General features: G+C 40.2%; 1 protein-coding gene across 2 annotated transcripts in view; it reads right to left on the reverse strand.

The window, feature by feature from the left end:
- SMARCA1 (SWI/SNF related, matrix associated, actin dependent regulator of chromatin, subfamily a, member 1) overlaps positions 1 to 20,641 on the reverse strand; it is a 116,210-nt gene that overhangs the window by 27,009 nt on the left and 68,560 nt on the right. For both annotated transcript variants that reach the window (XM_070257366.1, XM_070257367.1), the window contains one exon: positions 9,522 to 9,630. In XM_070257366.1, the coding sequence (XP_070113467.1) occupies positions 9,522 to 9,630 (109 nt within the window). The remainder of the gene's footprint in view (positions 1 to 9,521; positions 9,631 to 20,641) is intronic.

The following is a 20,641-nucleotide window of genomic DNA, read 5'->3' on the forward strand; positions in this document are numbered from 1 at the left end:
AATTTGATGAGTGAACAACTATTGAGAACTTACTAAGCACCAAGCTGATCAATCTTCACAATAACTCTTTGAAGTAAATAATGTTATTTAGCATGACTTTTCAGATGAAGAAAAACAAGGCTCTGAGAACTTGAGTAATTTACAGCTAGTGAGGATCTGGTGGCAAAGCCCAGATTCCTACTCTAGCTCTTCCTATCAAGAGTCTAATCTACCCGGAGCCATGTCATAAAACTAACCACAAGGATCTGGTGGAAGGAGAGTGTTGTCCTCAATCCTTGTCCACGTTGTCAGAGCAAAACCTTATGTTTTCAGTTCATCCAATGATTTCAGGTAATTTTAATACCAAGGGTTCTAGAGAATTCAGATGTCGTTGCCTGAGTTTTTCTGACTGTCTTTTAAGGAAGGTTCCACATTCACCAAATCATGGATAATCCTCCTGTTACTTTAACTCCATAGAGGACCCAGGAGCGTTGGCTGACTCAATAGCCAGGTAGCAGATCAGAGATGGCTGACATTCTCTGGCAGCAATGGAATAAAAAGAAAAGTATAAACCCCAAAATGAAAACAGCAGTAAAGAGACCATCAGAGAGCTCACTCAATCTCTGAAGACAGAAAGCAGATGTAGAAGTGGTAACTGACAAAACGCAGCAGAAGAAGCAATAGCCTAGAGGATGCATAGAGGGATACAGCCAAGAAAGGAGTCAGTATGCTCTCTGGGATCAGACAAATGCTCACTGTTCAGAAGTACCAGACACAACAAAAAGTAGGAGTGAGGTGAGGAACTGACAACATAGGGATTAATTAAAAATCTGTATGTGGAACAGTTGAGTCTTCCCAACTTCCAATTCCACATGCACAGAAATATTTGCCACCAGGGAAAGGAGCCTTCTTCTCTGGAAAAATTAAACAGCTAAAGCAAAGGCCTCTGCTTTCCGATCCTTGGGAGTTCCCTACCACATCACCCTAAAGTGAAGCATACCCATTGATCAGCTTTATCTAAGCACAGAGATCCACAGCAGTTGTTTATATTTTATTTCATTATTCTTATAGATGAACAGATACCCAGGGATCATCAGGCATTTGAAGAAATTTTGCAACGGAAAAGAGATCAATAATAAACAGAAAAATGGCCCCAAGAGAAACAGCAATCGTTCAGGGAATAAAGAGAACTTAAACAACAATAAGAACACAATAATTTTTTTATCGTGGTAAGAGCACTAACATGAGCTCTACCCTCTTAACAAATTTTGAAGTGCACAATGCAGTATTGTTAAACACAGGCACTATGTTGTACAACAGATCTCCAGAACTTACTCATCTTGTATAAGTGAAACTTTATACCCGCTGAACAACAACTCCTCATTTCCCCCTCCCCCTAACCCTTGGCAACCACCTTTAAACTCTCTGCTTCTTTGAGTTTGACTATTTTAGATACCTCACATAAGTTGAATCATGCACTATTTGCCCTGCTGTAACTGGCTTATTTCACTTAGCATAATGTCCTCCAGGTTCAGCCATGTTGTAGGATACGGCAGGGTTTCCTCCCCTTTTAAAGCTGAATAATATTTCATTCTATGTATATATCACATCTTCTTTATCCATTCATCCATCAGTGGACATTTAGGTTGCTTCAATGTCACGGCTGTTGTGAATAATGCTGCAGTGAACACAAGAGTGCACATCTCTCTTCAAGATCCTGATTTCAATTCTTTTGGATATACACCCAGAAGTAGGATTTCTGTATCATATGGTACTTCTGGTGTTTTTTAGGAACCTCCATACTGTTTTCCATAGTGTCTGCACCAACTTACATTCCCATTAACAGTGTACAAGGGTTCAAATGTCTCCATATCCTAGCGAGCACTTCTTGTCTTGTTGGGTTTTTTTTTTATAATAGCCATCCTAGCAAGTGTGAGGAGATATCTCATTATGGTTTTGATTTGCATTTCCCTGGTGACTAGTAATGTTGAGCATCTTTTCATCTCCCTGGTGGCCATTTGTATGTGTTCTTTGGAGAAACGTCTATTCAAGTCCTTTGCCCATTTTTTAATCAGGTTATTTTTTTGCTATTGAGTTGCAGGAGTTCCTTATGTATTTTGGATTTTAACCCCTTATCAGATATATGGTTTGCAAATATTTTCTCCCATTCTGTATGTTGCCTTTTCACTCTTTTGATTGTTTCCTTTGCTGTGCAGAAGGTTTTTAGTTTGATGTAGTCCCACTTGTCTATTTTTGCTTTTGTTGGTTGTGTTTTTGATGTCATATCCAAGAAATCATTGCCTAGACCAATGTCATGAAGCTTTTCCCCTATGTTTTCTTCTAGGAGTTTTATAGTTTCAGGCCTTACATTTAAATCTTTAAGCTATTTTGAGCTGATTTTTATGTATGGTGTAAGATGTAAGATGCCCGGTTTCATTCTTTTGAATCCCACTTACAATAGCATAAAAAAAGAATAAAACACCTAGGAATAAATTGAACCAAGGAGGTGAAAGACTTCTACAGTGAAAATTACAAAATATTGATGAAAAAAGTTAAAGAAGACACAAATAAATGGAAAGACATCCTGTGTTCATGGATTGGAAAACAATATTGTTCAAATGCCCAAACTACCCAAAGAGATCTACAAATCCAATGCAATTCCTATCACAATCTCAATGGCATTTTTACATAAATTTAAAAAAGTTCTAAAATTCATATGGAACCACAAAAGACTGAATAGCCAAAGCAATTTTGAAAAAGAAAAATAATTTTAAAACAGCATCCTCAGAGAGATTCAAGATATTGCATCCCTAAAACAAGGACAAAATGCCATGACAAAGAACCAATCAGAGAAAAAGAAAGAGCTTGTGTAAATTTAAAATGTGATTTCCAAAATAAAATTAAGTAACAAAGTTGAGCATAAAGCTGAGGAAATTTTCCAGAAAATAGAATACAGAGACAAAGAGGTGGGAAATCCGAGCAAAAAGATAAGAGACACAGAGGATCAACCCAGAAATTCTAAATCTGATTAGCAGAAGTTTCAGAAAAGAGAATTGAGGAGGGAGAGGGAAAGAAATTACCAGGAAATAACACAAGAAAATTTTATAGAACTTCATGAAGACCAGGGTTTCTATATCAAAGGGACCCCCTCAGTGTCCAGTGCAATGAATCAAACACATTCCACAAGAAGCCACATTAGTGTAACAAAAAATCAAAAGAAGGTTCTAAAAGCTTCCAAAGACAACAAAACTGATCATCTACAAAGGTACAAGAATCAGAGTGGCATCACATTTTTCACCAGCAACAATGATGCCAGAAGGCAATTGAGCTACGCCTTCAAATTCTGAAAGAAAAGTACTTTCAAATGAGAATTCTGCATCTACAAACTTATCAATCAAGTGTGAGACTAGAATCAAAACACTTTCAGACACTTAAAACTCAAAGGGTTTCTCTCTCACACATTATTTCTTAGGAAGTTACTCGAGGATCTATTCCAGCAAGAAAAAGTTAACAAACAAAAAAAGACATTGAGATCCAAGAACCAGTGGCTCCCCCCAAGGACTGCAGTGAAGAGAATTCCTAGCATGATTGCCGTTCATTAGAACTGGGGGGCAATCAGGCCAGATCGGAGCAAAGTGATGGAAAGCTCCAGGAGTGAGGTATCCATAGAAAACAACAGGAATCAAGAGACTCCTCTGATACCATGCTTAAGAAACTGGACCAACCAAATAGATGATAAAGGCAGGAGATGTCTGGGAATTAGGAATGCAACTAAGCAAACAATAACTTAGGCAATACATGCCCACAGACTCTTCTGGAAAGAACTACTTAAGGATGAAATACATCCAGGCAAGAGATAAACAAAATAAACATCTTATAAATGGAGATTCTTTGGCAAAACAGACTGGTGTTCCAAGCATTAAATCCCTGTAAACATAAAACTAAAAGCAACCAACTATGGAAATTGAGGTTATAGGTACTTCCCATCTTAAGCAATGTGGTGAATGGAAAAACTACATTCCTCAGCCTCCCCTACAGATGTGGCGAGGTGAGGGGAGCAGGCAGTGAAATACATATGTGCCAGTTCGGGCTTCCGGAAGTATCTTTTTTACCTTCTCCCCACCCCCCCCCCCCCACCTTCTACCTGCTTCTTGCCTGGAATATAGACATGATGACAAGAACTCCAGGAGCCACCTTATGACCTTGAAAATTAAAGTCACACACTAAACATGGCAAAGCAGGAAGACAGGGGAAGGGGTTCCTAATAAGTTCATGGAGCCCCGACCATGTCCTGACTCCCACCTCCAGTCTTTTTTTAGGTGAGAAACTAAATCCTTACGTGTTTGTCACTACAGTCAGGTCTCTATTCACTGGCAGTCAAACACAATTTCTAACTGATTCTTAGAACACGGAGTCAATGTTATCAACCTTGACAATGTGATATATTATTATATGAAACAAAAATTGGAAAAGGAGAGGAAAAAACATAAGTGTGATTTCCTCATCTTTCATAGCAGGGAGTCAATCAATATTATTAAAAGTGAAACAAGAAAGAAAAAACACAATAACACCAACCTATTGATGTTTTTTCCATCAATTTTTATCCTTACCCTTAGAGAGATCTATTAGAAACTGATATGCCTTATGTTGAATATTTTTCCAAAGTGTATAGTTTCTTCAGTTTGACCTCATTTTCTCTTTATCCCATTAAATTCTAGTACAAGTAAATTGAATAATGTAATTAAAACTATGTATAATATGATTCAAATTTTATCATAAATTGGTTCTGTATGCTTATTACCTATCTGTCTCTATGTGTGCAATGAGATATCTAGAATGCTGTTAGCGTCATGTTAATGGTGGTTCCATCAGGGTGGTGGGAATTGGGGTGGTTTTAGCTTTCAACGTTTTACTTTGAGTTGCTTGAATTTTTTATAATGAGCATGTATCATTTTTAGAAGAACAATAAAGTCATTTTGAAATGAGAGGATTAGAGTCGAAGGTCTCCAAAGATCTCCAAGCTCTAAAAGTCTATGATTTAATATTTTATGAAGCAAACACAGATCCATAATTCAGTGATAAAAGACCCCACATTCTTTTGTAAAAATAATCTCTCACTGCATCTTCTAGCCTCCTTTGACCACTGCTCTTTGTCTAGACTCAAGCCCTATTGGAAAAGCATTAGATGACCCCAAATCATTAACCTTAGAGGATAGTGTGTTCTCACCAACCAAAAGCAATTTTTTTAATACAAATGAAAATTTTAAAATATAAAGCATGCTATCTAATCCAAAAACAATGAAGAAACATCAACTTACATATAAAGTAGTTTTAAGATTTAATTGTAATGACGGCAAAGTGTCTACTTAGGTTGTAAATATAACTCATATTGACGTCCCTTTTCTCAAAACAAGGAATCCAAATAGATTATCTGGTAGGAACATCCACTATTCCTCTAATCTTCCAGCTCTTTCATATCTCTGTGTCTTTGCACACACCGTAATGCTTTCTCCCTCGTCTATAATTTGGACAAACGTCATTCACCTGGGAAAACTCAGTCCCTCCTACCATTACAGGCACACCTTGTTTCATTGCACTTTGCTTTATTGCGCTTTGCAGTTATTGGGTGGAGGGCAAGACTCTCCATCAGGAAAAAGATTATGACTTGCTAAAGACTCAGATGGATGGCTAGCAATTTTTAGGAATAAAACATTTTTAAATTAAGGTATGTACATTTTTTAAGACAAGATGCTAAACATAACTTTTATATGCACTGGGAAACTGAAAAATTCGTGTGACTCGCTTTATTGTGATATTCGCTTTATTGTGGTGGTCTCGAACCAAACCTACAATATCCCGAGGTATGCCCGTACAGGCCTGTAGCACTTGGTGTATACCTCTGTTATAACAGTTCTCAGGGCCATTATGTGTAATTGTGCAGGTTGTGCACTGCACAGAGGCACCCAGCTGAGGGAGTAAGTGGGAGCCGAAATCTATCCTGAGCTCAGCTGCCAAGCCAGGCTGTACCTGCCTAGAGGAAGTCTCTTATATATTTGCACAAAGACATCTTATAAGTTCACATGGACTCTTACAATTGTTTGGATTGAAATCAGAGTTTGCTTGTCTATTGCTCCTCCTAGACTGTGAATTCATCAAGGACCTGGCCTAGAGTAGGAACCTCATGTCTGTTTAATGGATCCTGAATAAATATAAGATATAAACAGTTCCCTTAATCTCCTAACATCACAGTGAAAACAAGTGTCAGGCATTTTTTTTCTCCCCTTATTTAGGTTGAAAAATATTTTTTAAAAGTCGTACAGAAAAAAAAGGAAGAAAATAAAACTAATATTTCATGCGTAGCAACTGTATGTAAAGCACTTCACATATATTATCGCATTTTATGTTCCCAATAACCCTACCCATTAAATCTTATCAGGAGCGACAATCAAAATATTTAACAACCAGTACAGCATGGGCACCCGCCATTCAGAGTGGACACTGACCCAATCCCAATCAGAACAGAGTGCAGCTGTAAACAACTGCCCCACCCACGCTGGTAAGTATCAGCTGAAGGTTTGCCCTGAGTACATCATCCCCACATTACAGATGGGCAAATGAATGCTCACAGAGGTTAGATAATGTGCCAAGTTCACATAGCTAGCAAGTGGAGAAGCTAGGAGTAGACCCTGGATGAGATTGATTCCCCAAACCGGTGCTCTTTCCCCCATACCATGATGCCTCTCCTTGGTCTCTAAAGCCCAGCAGGAGTGTGGGAAGTGGGGTCTAAGTTTCCTGATGTCTATTCCAATGTCTATTCACTAGACTGCTTCCCTTCCCCAAAGAGGAATAACCATTGTTTATGACTCTAAAGTAATGACCCTCATTCCACAAGTCACACACAACAAATAGTCACGTTGCTTTAGAGTCACACTTCATATCCTAATAAATCTGAGTGGGACACTTTTATTACTTTATACATTGAAAGCGTTAGCAAAAGGAGACAATTCTTAAACAATGCTCTTGGTTCCCCTTGCATTTTTTAAAGTCTATATTCTTTCAATTTGAACTACATCACGCAGTTCCTTTCAGCAAATACTCTTCAACTGCTGAAGAATATACCAAATGTAATTTTGTTCTGTGAAAGTTCAGGGCAATACTTTGCATCCTGCACATTTTACTATCAGTTGAAGAATTCTAGCTTAAGATCTCACATGTATGTTCTAAGAACATATATTATTTTTGGATCCTGTTATTCATTCAATCCTTGGGTCAGTCATTGCACAGCACTCTGGCCAGGCACTATACATCATGCCAAATCCCCACTGGGAATGACAACATTCAACAATGTTTGGTTTGCTTTGAGGTTGTTTTCCATTACAGCCCTGTAGGAGCTTCTAATAAATTTGTTTCTGCTATGAAACCAATTCTTTGTAGAGGAAAGGAGATTTTTTTCTTCCTTAGATCAGTTTTACTGGAATATAATACTAACCTACAGGCAATCAACTCATTCTGATTTTTGACCCAAAATTTTTTTTTGGAAATAAAAGAGTAAACCTAAGGAAAGACTATAACAAAAAAAATGCCTTTTTAAATACACGATTTCTTCTTTTTTTACAAAAATAAATGGTGGCTTTCAAAAATGCAAAATTTACAGAAAGACATGTTCAAATTGCTTTAGAAGAAATCGACCAAACCATGAAATACATTATTTCCAACTACACTGATGCAAGTACACATAGAAAATATTATATATATATGCCTTTTTTAATATGGGTTTTGGATCTTTTTTCTATGCAAGTCACAGGAGTGGTATTCAAAATATTTAACAACCAGTATGGCACAGACATCAGCCAATCAAAATGGAAGCCAACCCTAGCCCTGGAGCAGAAGCCTAGGCCCTCTGCTGGACCACAAATGAACCCTTTAGTTGCTGGGCGGCAAGAAGATCTCGGGGTTTTCAGGAACGGATAAGGTCAGCTGGGGTGGGGGAGGCACTGGAGGAGCTCAGGGAAGGAACTATTTACCAATCATTACCAGGCATTCAGTATTTTAATAACCAGTACACCTGGTTATTAAATAATTACCTGTAGCATATTTTAATTTATATTATATTGTAGCATTAAATTAAATATTAGCATATTATTTAAAATAACCAATACAGTGAGTACCATCTGAAAATCAATTCTGCTAGTCAATACACTGTACTCAAAATGTCCATCTTGCCTGCCAGGCCCAAGCTTTGTCCAATTACCCTACCCGTAGCCCCCTGCTGCCCAGGCAGTCATGTTATACACTAAATTACTCAGCCCTTCATTGGCCACAGCCAAGACTCAGTACGGACTCACAATCCAAGCACTGAAAATACATAGGCCGACCAGCAACTCTTTCTGACCTGACACAAAGATAAACTGGCAAGCCAGTCAGATTCCCAGTCTTAGGAATCTGAGTTAGGAAACACAAAAAGACCGATGCAAGTAGGAATTAGTTGTTTCCTGGCAGGAAATGAGAATGGGAAAGCTAGGGTTGGAGAAAAGTGGCAGCAGTTAACCACAGAAGTGAGTATGGACATCACAATCAGCACATGAGGAAAGGTGGCAATCCAGGTGCTAGGAGTGACAGAAGACAGGGAGACCTCCGTTTTGGGTTTACAAATCAAGGTATCTCAGGAACACAACTGACAGACGACCTAGAGAAATTCTCCTGGATTGAAACCACCGACAAAACCCCACCAAAGGCCTGATTCAAGCAACCTAGAACAGCAGTTTGTAGAGTGTAATTCCTGGACCAGCAGCATCAACACCGCCTGGGAACTTGTCACAGTGCAAATTCCCACTGAAGCAGAAACTCTGGGGGCGGAGCTCAGCAGTCTGTGTTTTAATAAGCCCTCCAGGTGATTCCGATCCAAGCTCAAGTTTGAGAACCAACCCCTCAAGCTGGCTTTGCCCAGAGTGCCAGAATTACCTGGAAATGGACTGTTGCTGCCCTTAGAGCATCTTAGGGGTAATCCCACCAGAGGCAGATTCTCCAGTTGGTCAGATTTGCTGACCAAGGAACTCCCTTATCTGCAATACATGTGGCCTACCAGCTCCAGTATATAATTCACCATCCTCATGCAGCTGCAGGATGCAACATATACTCTGAACCAGCAACCATAGGCAGGCCCAGGAATTAAGTTGAAGATGCCACCCAAAAGTTACAGACACTGAGTCCGACAAGCAGCTTTTAATGTGATCTTTTCACATTACTTCTAGATAAAACTGCATTGTCTTCCTCCTGGAATTAGGGAAGCAGGTTTTTGTGGTTGAGGCATAATAGGTAGATTGTTTTAGGCAGAGACAACTTGGTACTGCATATAGGAGAAAGGTTAGCATATCAAGGGGCAAGAAACAGACGATAGGAAAATGTCAATTTACTGCCTGTTAGTCCACTGCCTGCCTGCAACCTCTGCTGCTCATGCTTCTAAGTTTTATATCACATGACCTTGGCCTCTAGCCATAGAGCGTACCCCTGACCGAGGTGCAGCTGTCAGTCAAACCACTTACCTACAATGTGACCAGATGCAGAAGATGATCTGTACCCGTTGATTCTCCCACTCAAAAATCTGAAGACTGCAGCAGTGAGAAATGACACCTGAAGCTTACCAAAAATGCCCTGAGGAAGAGAAGGATCTATGAAGGATTATGGCAAGGCAAAGATACAGCCAAACCAGAATGCATTGCACAGTACGGAGTTGCAAGAAATAACCTCAGGAGGCCATACACTATAGAGGCTACAGACACATAGAGAGAAAAGCAGAGATACTGAGAGAGAATGACAATGACTGGCACATTGAGAGAGACGTCATGTAGTCCTGGAGAGAGATGGAAAGTTTAACTGCCAGGATTCCCTGGCCGGTGTCCTTGCAATACCCACCTTTTTGTATTTAGGTAATGGAAGTGAGTTATCAGAATGCCTGAGGAGGGGACTACTTAAATTAGTTTGAGTGTAAGAGCAGGTGAGGGAGATTAACAAAATGAGAGACACAGAGTCAACGAGAGAGACACAGAGTCAATGACAGAGACAAAGACAAGGAAAGAGAGAAAAATACACACAGACCAATGGAGATAGAGAAACACAGTCCCTAGAGATGCAAAGCTGGAAGGGCATTCTGTCAGAGAAAGGGTCAGAGCCACAACTCCTGCTCCCAGGAGTTTAACCTGAAATCCAACTAAAGGAAGAATGAATGAATAATGAACATACAAATGAATAAATAGTAAATACTTTTTAAATGAATAAAGTTAATGACATTTGTCAGGATGGACAGAGGTGACCCTGGCCAAGGCCCAGAAAGAGCAACAAAGCTTCTGAGATCAAATCACTATGAGAGTAGAAAGAGATGGCACCAGCGGCACCTTGCCCCAACTCATGTAGTTGTAGAGGAACAGGACTGGCTCTGTGGGGTGGCAAACCCCGCAACCAATCCCATCCCAGCCTTTCTGATGCCCTGAAGAAAAGTTAATGTTTCTAAAGAGCTAAAGTGTTTGAATCCCAGACCAGTTTTTCCTGGATTACCTTTGCTCGGTGGTGGCCTGGGTGGGGAACTCACTTAGGGGCCAGCGAAGTGATGGGAGCAGAAGTGTTCTGCCATACACATCAATTCAGTCATAACGGGTGACAATGCACAGTCCAGCACTAACAATGGCAGCAATGGCAATCAAGGTATCACAAACTTTGCCAACTTCGGTGGCAGCAAAAGTGGCATGAAAGCCTGTTCTCAAGCAAACAGCTTAGAGTAGCAAAGGTGGAGGTCTCCAGCCTCGACGGGGCTTGTCTGAGTTCTGGCCCAGTGCCAAAAGAGGAGTAGCAGGACCAACCCTAGACCTTGGTAAACATGTTGGACCTTGGGTCATTTCCAGACGACATAGGACATTTTGTTCTCACTGCCTATTTTGACCATGCCATTTGACCCAAAGGACATTTTTGTTCCGCATTTTGCTCTCTCCTGCACCCAGAGTATGGACCATTTGGGTTACAAGAATTCAACTTTACTAGGAGTTTAATACCTCTATTTCAACTTAAAAGAAATTTCTTTGAATGTATAAATAGGGATTTGACACCTTGAAAGCAGCTGAGCCTGTGAGAGGAAAGACATTGTGTGCCAGTCTTCCCAGTTATAGAGTTGGCACATGGCGCCTTAGGTCCTCATCTCAGAGTACTCCTGCTTTACCAGTTTATAGCAATGATAACCTGTAGCATGGTGCCTAAGGGGAAAAAAATGAAAAGGCAGTCCCTGAAATCTGAAAGCTGGCCTGATGCTCACAGCTAGGCCATCTTATTCTCCTATTGGACATTCACAATGTCACGTAATATCAACTTCAAACAAGGTTACTCTGAAAATATGAGAGTGAGACAAAACAAGGCCACTTTGTAATTTTGTCTTAAGCACAAGGTCGAGGTCACTGTGCCCCCCCAACAAACTACCAAACACCACGCCCTGTCAGCTGAAATGCGTAACTGCTACTTCTTTCCCAATTACAGCTTTATCAACTCTCTCTAGCCAGCCCTTCCTATAGATAAGATTTGAGATATCTAGTCACAGAATCATCCCTGATTTCTGATAGCATCCAATCTAGAATGAACCCTCACTTCCTTAGACCCTCCTTCAATCACCTATCCAAAGCCCAAATCCTATAACAGGTTCTATCTACTATCCTCCCACTGAGGGACCCTATGGCGCCCCATGGTGTGCATTCCCTCTCCCTACAGCAAGTAATAAACCCAACTTGTTCAACTACAGGTGTGTTCTTGGTGGGCTTTAGCTGCAGAGCATTGACATGCCTATAAAATACATTATTTTAATTGTCTTTATTGTTATGTTTGTGTGTGTGTGTTTTACATTAAAGGTTGAAGGAAATAAACTTTCTGTATCATATTTATGATTTTAGGGGGATAATAGAGTTTTATACGTTGAGTGTACAATAACTACAAAGAGTTTAAGGAGAACAGGTAAACAGCCAAACTTATATTAGGAGAAACTTTCTAGTTAGTTTGCATTATGATAAGTAAGGTGAGTTATTAAACCACTTGAGTTCATTTTAATGGAAATTTGGTAGTGTTTGAACAAATGGGAGTCAATTTAGGGGCTCAGGGATGCATAACATTTTTTCCCATTTACAGTAATGGTGATTGCAACTTTGACTTGGGAGGATTTGCACTAAAGGAAATTGCCAGGAACAAATAACAAAGGGAAAGATTCTATTCATAAGTATGGGACGTGCAATAGCATAGATTTATCCTGAAGAATAAGAAAACTCTGGAACATCTGAGGGGTGCTGCTCACAATTTCCTCAAGAAATTAATATGAATTTCCAAGTCATAATAAAGATAACCGATAGAACTAATCAATACAAAATAAAATGGTCAATGCCTAAAACAGCACATGGTAAAATTTATTAGAAACAAAAAACTGAAAAACTACATGTCATTTGCAACACTGGAAATTGTGAAAACTGACCTGAGAAAATGCAGACTTGGTGGAAATAACCACACAGAAAAAAATAAGTGGTGAAACTGCACAAGATAAAGTTTGTTATTGACTATAATTTTACAGAAAAATCACACGTTCTTGAAGAATTTAGATCTGTAAAATTTGACCCAGGGAAGTAGACCTTGATGAAAATAATGCCGACAAATAAAAATTTACAATGTGAAGTAAATTTTACATTGAAAAATAATTTATTGATAAAGCAAATCCTTACTGTAAAGTTAAAATGAAACTAATCAATCCCAATGAAAATATTTTCAGTAGAATAAAACTACAAACAGAAAAAATGGAAATGGGCTATCTGTACAGTTTAAAAAATTGATCAAGGACTTTAGTTGACTTAAGAGAATTTGTTTCATTAAAAAGTTACTCAACAAAAAATCATCAATATTGGGGTATTAGTTAGGATACAGCTGCATATATCAATCACAACAAAATTAAAGATGGTGCTTTAAACAGATGGAAAACTATTTTCTCTCAAGATAAAGAATATAGAAGTGGAGGTACTCCAGAGTTGGTAAGGCAGTTCCATGATCATCAGGGACCCAGGCGCCTTCTATCCAGCCGCAGCACCATCCTTGATGTGCAGCCACATAATTCAAGATGGTTACTCAAACTCCAGCCATCAAGTTCACATTCCAACCAACAGGAAAGAGGAAAGGATGAAGAAAACCTCTCCTTTTAAGGACACTTTCCAGAAGTTGCAATGTCACTTCTTTGTACATCTCACTGGCCAAATCTTAGTACATGGCCATACCTAGTTACGAAGGAAGCTGAGTAATTTAGTCTTTTAGCCAATAGTCAATGTGAACAGCTGAAAAATAGATCGTCTTATTACTAAGCAAGAAGTAAAAGATGTATATTTGGAGGCAATTAGCAGTCTACGTCTCTGTTAGCATAATTGTGATATACATGCTTGTACTCAGAAACAGGGAGTCCAAATGTTCTTGTAGCCAAAATAGACGGGGGATCCAAACTGCTGGATCAAAAAGACTACTCATTCAAAACGGGAGAGTCAAGAAGGCAGGTACAAAATATCGTTCAGGAAGGAAGGCTCTAAGTGATGGACTCCAGATTTTCCACTGGGTTACGTACATGGGAACTCAAATGTTAGAATTTGGGATACTACTAGGGGACTATTATTCACACAGTAACTGTAAATCAGGACACCGCAACAGAAACAGCCTGGAGTAGATTCCCCTCCACCCACATCTTGTACCCAGGCCTTCTGCAGTGTAATTGTGCAGCATCTCCCAGCAAGAAGTGGAGTCAATTTCCCTACCCCTTGAATCTGGGCTGGCCTTGTGCTTTGCTTTGACTAACAGAATCTAGTTGAAGTTGTGTGAAATCTAAGCCTGGGCCTCAAGAGGCCTTGTAAGTTTCTGCTCATTCTTTGGGAGCCCTGCCAAACTGCCCAAGTTAACCCACTGGATGATGAGAGACCTGTGGCCAAGTTATCCCCACTGCCCAAGCCAACAATCAGTCAACCCCTACAACTAGAGTCATCTAGCTGATCAGCAGTCGACCATAGACATGTGAGTGAACTCAGCCAAGACCAAAAGAACCACTCACCTGTGCCCAACCCACAGAATTGTGAGTTAAATAGTTGTTTTAAGCCACTAAATTTTAGAGTGTTTTGTTACGTAGCAAAAACATACTTATACAGAGCCCAACTAAAATAAAGCCAAACCAAGCTTAGATGTCTTCAGAGCCTGAAGCTGACAATTCTAAATACAATTCAGAATGCTTTCCTTCAGCATATTAAGTCCAAACCTCTGCATCCAGGGACATACAATCACTAGTTACGGTTCCATGAGGCTAGGCAGCTTGGGCAGCTTGCCATGCTCCAGCACCTACCTAGAATTGTGGAAGATCTCCACATGAGGAAAATTATAGCATGCAAATTATTCACACATAGTTTACACTGCTTTTTTTAAAACTACAAAGTAAAAGCGTCTTTTAAAAGCATAGTCCATCCATATTCAAATTTTAGCAGTAGATGTGCATTTATAATAGCATATGAAAGTATAACCTTTTCTCCTTACTATTATGACCAGCAACAGTTGCCAACTCCCAGAAGAGAAGACTCAAAATACTGTGACACTGTTGCTTGGTACACCATTGTTCTCAAAGACTCAAGTTCACTCACAGTCTCATCAATAATCACAAAATATGGTAGATCATAAGAAATCCCACATAGGTAATGATTGTCATGAGAGGTTATCCAAGTTGCATTCTCTAATGGTAACTCTTGTGAAACCTTTTGTATTAGTCAGTGTGCCAGCCATATACAACATGTAATCAACCACATAGGCTGGAGGAACTGACTTGGCTACACAAGCTGAGTAAGCAGTCTAAAAAGAGTGTCCGTATTGGCCTCCAGGGGAAGGGGTTCAAATCTCCTCTCTGGTCCTCTCCCTATCCTCCTACACAAGTAGTGGAGGAGTGCTGAACTGATGGGTAAAATTCCTGAACACTTGTTGAACCAGTTTCTAGTGGGTGGAGCCTTAGGAATATAAACAATCCCATATGGGTAGAAACCCTTTCTGGATTCATTCCCTCTGGAGCTGGTAGCTCTGAGTTTTTTTCTCATTGGAATGGTAAATTCTGAGATTTGATTTTGGCTTAAGGGAAATGCTAAGCCATTCATCCTCCTCTGGTTCTGAGTTCCCGGCTGCCTCTACCCTAAACCTCCTGTGGTCAAGCCTAGCTCAGTAGAGGGCAGAACTGGGGTTTGGTGCCAACGTTCCAGTTAGTAAAATGTTACTTTGCTTTCTTTTGCTACTTTTTTATGCACATGCAACCCTTGTGGAACACACAAGGGTGGTAGGGTCAAGGAAGGATTAAGTATTCCTGAGTTTCCTAGCCTATTACAACTATAATTCCATCCCTTAATAGTACCCGGATCTCACCTCTGCCCCTAACACAGACATGGGCTCAAAAGACAGAGCAAATATATGCCCCGGGAACTGACATTTGGAGAGAAGAGTCACACAAAAGACATCGAGGTCCAGTCCTCAAACTTGAAGCACCGCTTCTGTAGGCCCAGAATATAATCTCCCATGTTCTAACAGGCAGGTGTTGCTATTGCTGCAAATATTCATTTTAGGAGCTAGGGTAGCCTTATCCGTGACTTCAAATTGTGGGAGCAGCAAAGTCTACAACACGACCTAGGTCTCCCTAAAATAAGCAGTGTGACATTTTTGGCCTATTGGATTGTTAGATCCAAATATCCATATGGCCAACTAGATGGCCGGCTCAGATTCTGTCCTCTTGATCTTGTTTTAACCTGCAACCAGGGATAAAGAGAGAATGATAGTGAGATAAAATTCTGGGGTGTCATGTGACTTCTCTAAAGTTTTCTGAGTCCCTTCTCCACCATATGTTCTCAAGTTGACTCTGATTTGAACATTATATAAATACTAATCGACAAATTTGTGGAAAGAAGATAAATGGATAGAACAACAAAAAATAACCCTTAGTGATTTGCAAAGCCTGATCAGGAGATAATACGTTCCTTGCAATGGCTTCTCTGATCAGGTATCTGATTGGCCAAGCGTCTAATCATGGTTATGGATTTCAGAGACTTTAGAGTGTGGATGCAATCACTACAGAGAGGTAGAATTCACTAATAAAAAGGAATTGAGGCCTTTACTGCATGGGGAAAGTAGCCTCTGGGCTGAGGTGAAGAGGAAAATTTAATGAAAGAAAAAAGAGGTCCAAAAGTCAAAAAGGCATTAAATAATGCCTGTACCTCGAATGCCTTGGCTTTGAGAATCCAGTTGGCCTGGAAATAGTGGAAGGCCCTTGGTTTGCAGGTAGAACGACTAGAGGACATTTTAAATGAACTGAAAACTCTTGTTTGGGGGCCGGCGCTATGGCCGAGTGGTTAAGTTTGCACGCTCTGCTTTGGCAGCCCAGGGTTTCACCAGTTTGGATCCTGGGCACAGACCTAGGACTGCTCATGAAGCCATGCTGAGGTGGCGTCCCATATAGCAGAACTAGAAGGACCTACACCTATAATATACAACTAGGTACTGGGGGGCTTTGGGGATAAGAACAAAAAAATGTTTGGCAACAGATGTTAGCTCAGGGCGAATCTTTAAAAAAAAACCTCTTGTTTGGGAGATAATTTGAGTTTTAGGAGTGATGGGAGGCAAACTAGGAAAGAATTAGGAAAAGAAGAAAGCTCGAGATCTTAGAAACCAGGATAGACATATTTGAAATGAAAAAAGGACATACCCACAAAGATATACCCAGACCCAATAGCAATCAGCTCTCACAAAAGTAAGGGAGCCATCTACCCAACTGTAAATAATATAGCTAACACACACTGGGAAACAGATGGAATATCATGGCAATCTTAGTAGAAAACGGGTAAATTATATTTTGGCAATGCTCTCATATGGCCAGCACGAAAACTAAATAGCATTTGGAGACTTACAGTTGATTCTAGGAGAGAAATGAATAAGGTGTCAATCCCAATTGATGATGGTGGTCACATACCAAATATTCTAGCAAAGATACGATCTTATGCAAAGTTTTTTTCTGTCCTAGATATAGCAAATAGGCTTTGGTCTCTACTACTGAAGGAGATATATTAGTTCAAAACTATTCGTGATGGGAGGTAGTTGAAGATAAGTAGTACAATCAACCTCCCATAGATATACAGAGACCCTGAAAAATAAACCACATAATTTGGTAGTCCTACATATTCTAATATCTATTATCACAGGAAGAGATCAGAAACTAACCAATCACATCTTGGAGGCAATATGGAAGGCAAAGTTGAAAGTCAATGAAAAGATATAGCTTGAAACTGACTTCAGTGGCCTAGATGAAAAGTTTCTCTAGCGGAAAAGCAGTGTATCAGGAAAGGGACAATCAGCTCACTAGGCCAACAGATGAAAAGGGCCTGCTTTAAGCAGGTTTCTGTAATGGTTATAGACCACGATACAGTGAGAAAGGCTAACACTCGGTCCAATTATCTAAATGAACCACTGCTACAGGGAAGGGGCACCAACTAGCATGGAGAACACTGAGAAAGACAATAACCTGGGCACCAGCTCTGGCCTTACCAAAAACTTGAGAACCTTTTATACCATAGCTATTGATGATATTAGAAGGTTTCGTTTGTTAATGGAGAGAAATTGGCACCCAGTACTTTGTACCAGTGCAGAGTATCCTGATCCAGTCACATCACCCACCAACTGTCCACAGAGGGACAGATCTTCTAAGAAAAGATGCACGACGCACTATCCAGTCATTACTCTCCTGAAACACCCCACATCTTTTTATGGAGTAACTAAGGGCTAAGATCTATGCACACAGAGTGTCTTAGTTTGGGTTTCCTTACAAGCAGACAAAGATTCTAATGCAAGTAGTTTATTTAGGAGTTGACCCCAGTAAACACCCACAGGGGCATGAGGAGGTGATACAGGGAAAGGAAAGCAGTCAACAAAGAGTGTGTTATCAACAGCTACTACTGTAGGTGACTGGAGCTTAATCCCACTGGTAAACTCTGGGGAACCACACAGATCACATACCTTAGAGTGACCTTGTTCAAGGGGTGAGAGAGCTGGGCTACTTACACACCAAATCCAATCACTTTTTGGTTGAGAGCTATTCTCAGAGGTGTTAACCCTCTAGCTCTGCCAGCTTATCATGGAAAGGGCAGAAAAGCCTTCCAAGGCCTGTGATAAAGCCCTCAGACAAAGAAATACTGACAGAAATCAGCTGGAGAACACAGAAATGATAAGGCTGAGGAAGAGGGGACATGACAGATGGCATGAGCTACATGTATTTGAACCACAGGAAAATCTTACCCCTTATCCATTGGGAAGGTTAGTTTAAGCAGACTAAATAAATGAAACATGGGGTAGAACACTGATAGAAATTTGAACTTTGATGGCAACTTGAGGATTTTAGGAGTTGATAAGAACACCTGGAGAGAGAACAATGTGGACACTGGCATTATCGTGGGCCTTGAAACTGTCCCAGAAATCTGGAATAGCTGCATTGGTTATTGCACCATAGAGGAGGAACGACAGACCACAGTGGGGACCTTTGCCAGTAACTGGGAAATATCATTTTATTCTGGTGACAGTAGTTTCTTTAGTTGGGTAGAGGCTTTTCAAACTAAATATCCAGCAACCAAGATAGCTGCAAAAATTCTAGCTCACTAAGTTCTCTTACCTGGGAAATCTCAGACAATGAACCAAATTTGGGGACATATTTCATGGGAGAATTGTGTAATCTGACAAGTAGTTTTCCATATAGCATAGCCACTTGCAGGCCAGGCAGCCAGGGAATAAGAAGGAACTGTGCAATAAAGACTGAGATACAAACGGCTATGATGAAAATGAGAGATTACCGAGTTCATCACCTTCTTTTGATTCTAAGGAAATCAGGGCCTGAGTGTCCAATGGATCAAGACAAATGCTTTATGAGGGCCTCTGTGGGAGCCCGAGGGTTTCTGAAAAACCTGTTTACCTCTTGTCTTCTATAGAGGCCTCGAGTGAAGGAAACCACTCAGGATTCCTGTTCTTTTATTCACTTCCCACCTTGCACATTCTCCAAACACGGAATCAGGTTGGGTCAGATTCCAGTACAATTGACTGGACCACTTTTGCTGGGGGGCTGGATCACTGTGCATTTATAAGATTGCATGCATGGATACAGCACTCTCTGGTGCTTCCTCTGGCCTCGAAGCAGCTGACATGGTAAACTGACTATCCTGCATGACTATCCTCCCCAACGCAGCAGCCAGGTCTAGGGCTACTACCCCATCAGTCTAGGCCTCTCACTTAAAATTGAATTTCTTTGTTGGGACTTTCAAATTTTCTATGACACTTTAATTTCTCTGTGTAAAATTGACAATAAGAGAGCTTTCATATGGAGACTTGGGCATTTTATGTCCCCGACACTGTATTATTTGGACCGTGCTATCGTCTAATGTTCATTTATGGGCCTCCTTGGTAGGCTATGCTCACCAATGATGCTATACATAATCTAAGATGAAGAACAGAACAGGTGGTGAATTTTTCACTAAATATATAGTGTGGTCTTTAAGTTAACATCCTAAATAAAACTGTTTCACAAGTTTCTGAGGCTGACATCAGAGGCATTCATTGAATATCTTGGGGAACCGAATTTCACATCTCTTTGGTCCAAGAAAGGCTCATAAGACCCATGATACGGATCAGGGAAATGGCCCCATGAAAAGGCTAAAGAACTTACCTGCAGATTTTCTCCCCTATAGTAGATAGTCATATACTGCTTAGCTATTAACTCCTTTGGGTTAACAGAGAAAGAACAATCACTAGAGATTGTTAAATTTCCATGAAAGAAGTTCAAAGACCCTAATTGTACCTGCTCCCACCCTCCAACTTCATTCCCTCTAAGAAAAGAAATGCTGAATTGATTGATCAGAGTCCAGGATCCTCACCAGGCTGTTTTTCAGTGCACAGAACTTGGGGTATCAATAAGACCCTCTCAGGAATCATTGTCTCCAGCTCAGCTGACTGTACCTGTTAATCTCATTGGAGTAGGAAATTCCAATATCTTATTTTAGGCTTCGGAGCTCTGGATTAAAGTTTGGAGCCAAAGCACCAGCTAATGAAGTATTACTTCACTTACTTTCAGCTCCCTTGTGGACCTTACAGAAAGGGCAATTATATATTTGGGTCTATCTGGGTCCCTTAATCTAACATCATCCTAATCTCATCTCTTAACAGCACCTCAATTTCACCCCAACCTCCAAGAGAATATAAGAGTCTAAGTCCTAATAGTGAAAACAGTCAAAGGAATCCAATCCGGGGCACGGCAGTAAGAAATATGAAATCTGGACAATGAACGAAGACTTGGAAGAGTCCAGCAGACAGTGAGTTGTCATTCTAGAAGATCAATTCCTATGCTGTAAAACCCTTATGAGAAGAGATGAGAGATGCTTACTTGAACCAAGGGCTACCCAAGGGTTGCCAGTGATAGGAAATGTGAAAGATCTTGGTAGGGGGAGGGAGCAACTCTTTAGTAGTCCAAACCTTGTTCTGATAACAAACACCACCGTTCTGCATTCCCAGCATTGCTTATTTATTTGCTGTGTGTTTCACACTAGATTCTGATCCATTTTTCCTGTTC

Source organism: Equus caballus, chromosome X, assembly GCF_041296265.1.
Source record: "Equus caballus isolate H_3958 breed thoroughbred chromosome X, TB-T2T, whole genome shotgun sequence".
Taxonomy (NCBI): Eukaryota; Metazoa; Chordata; class Mammalia; order Perissodactyla; family Equidae; genus Equus; species Equus caballus.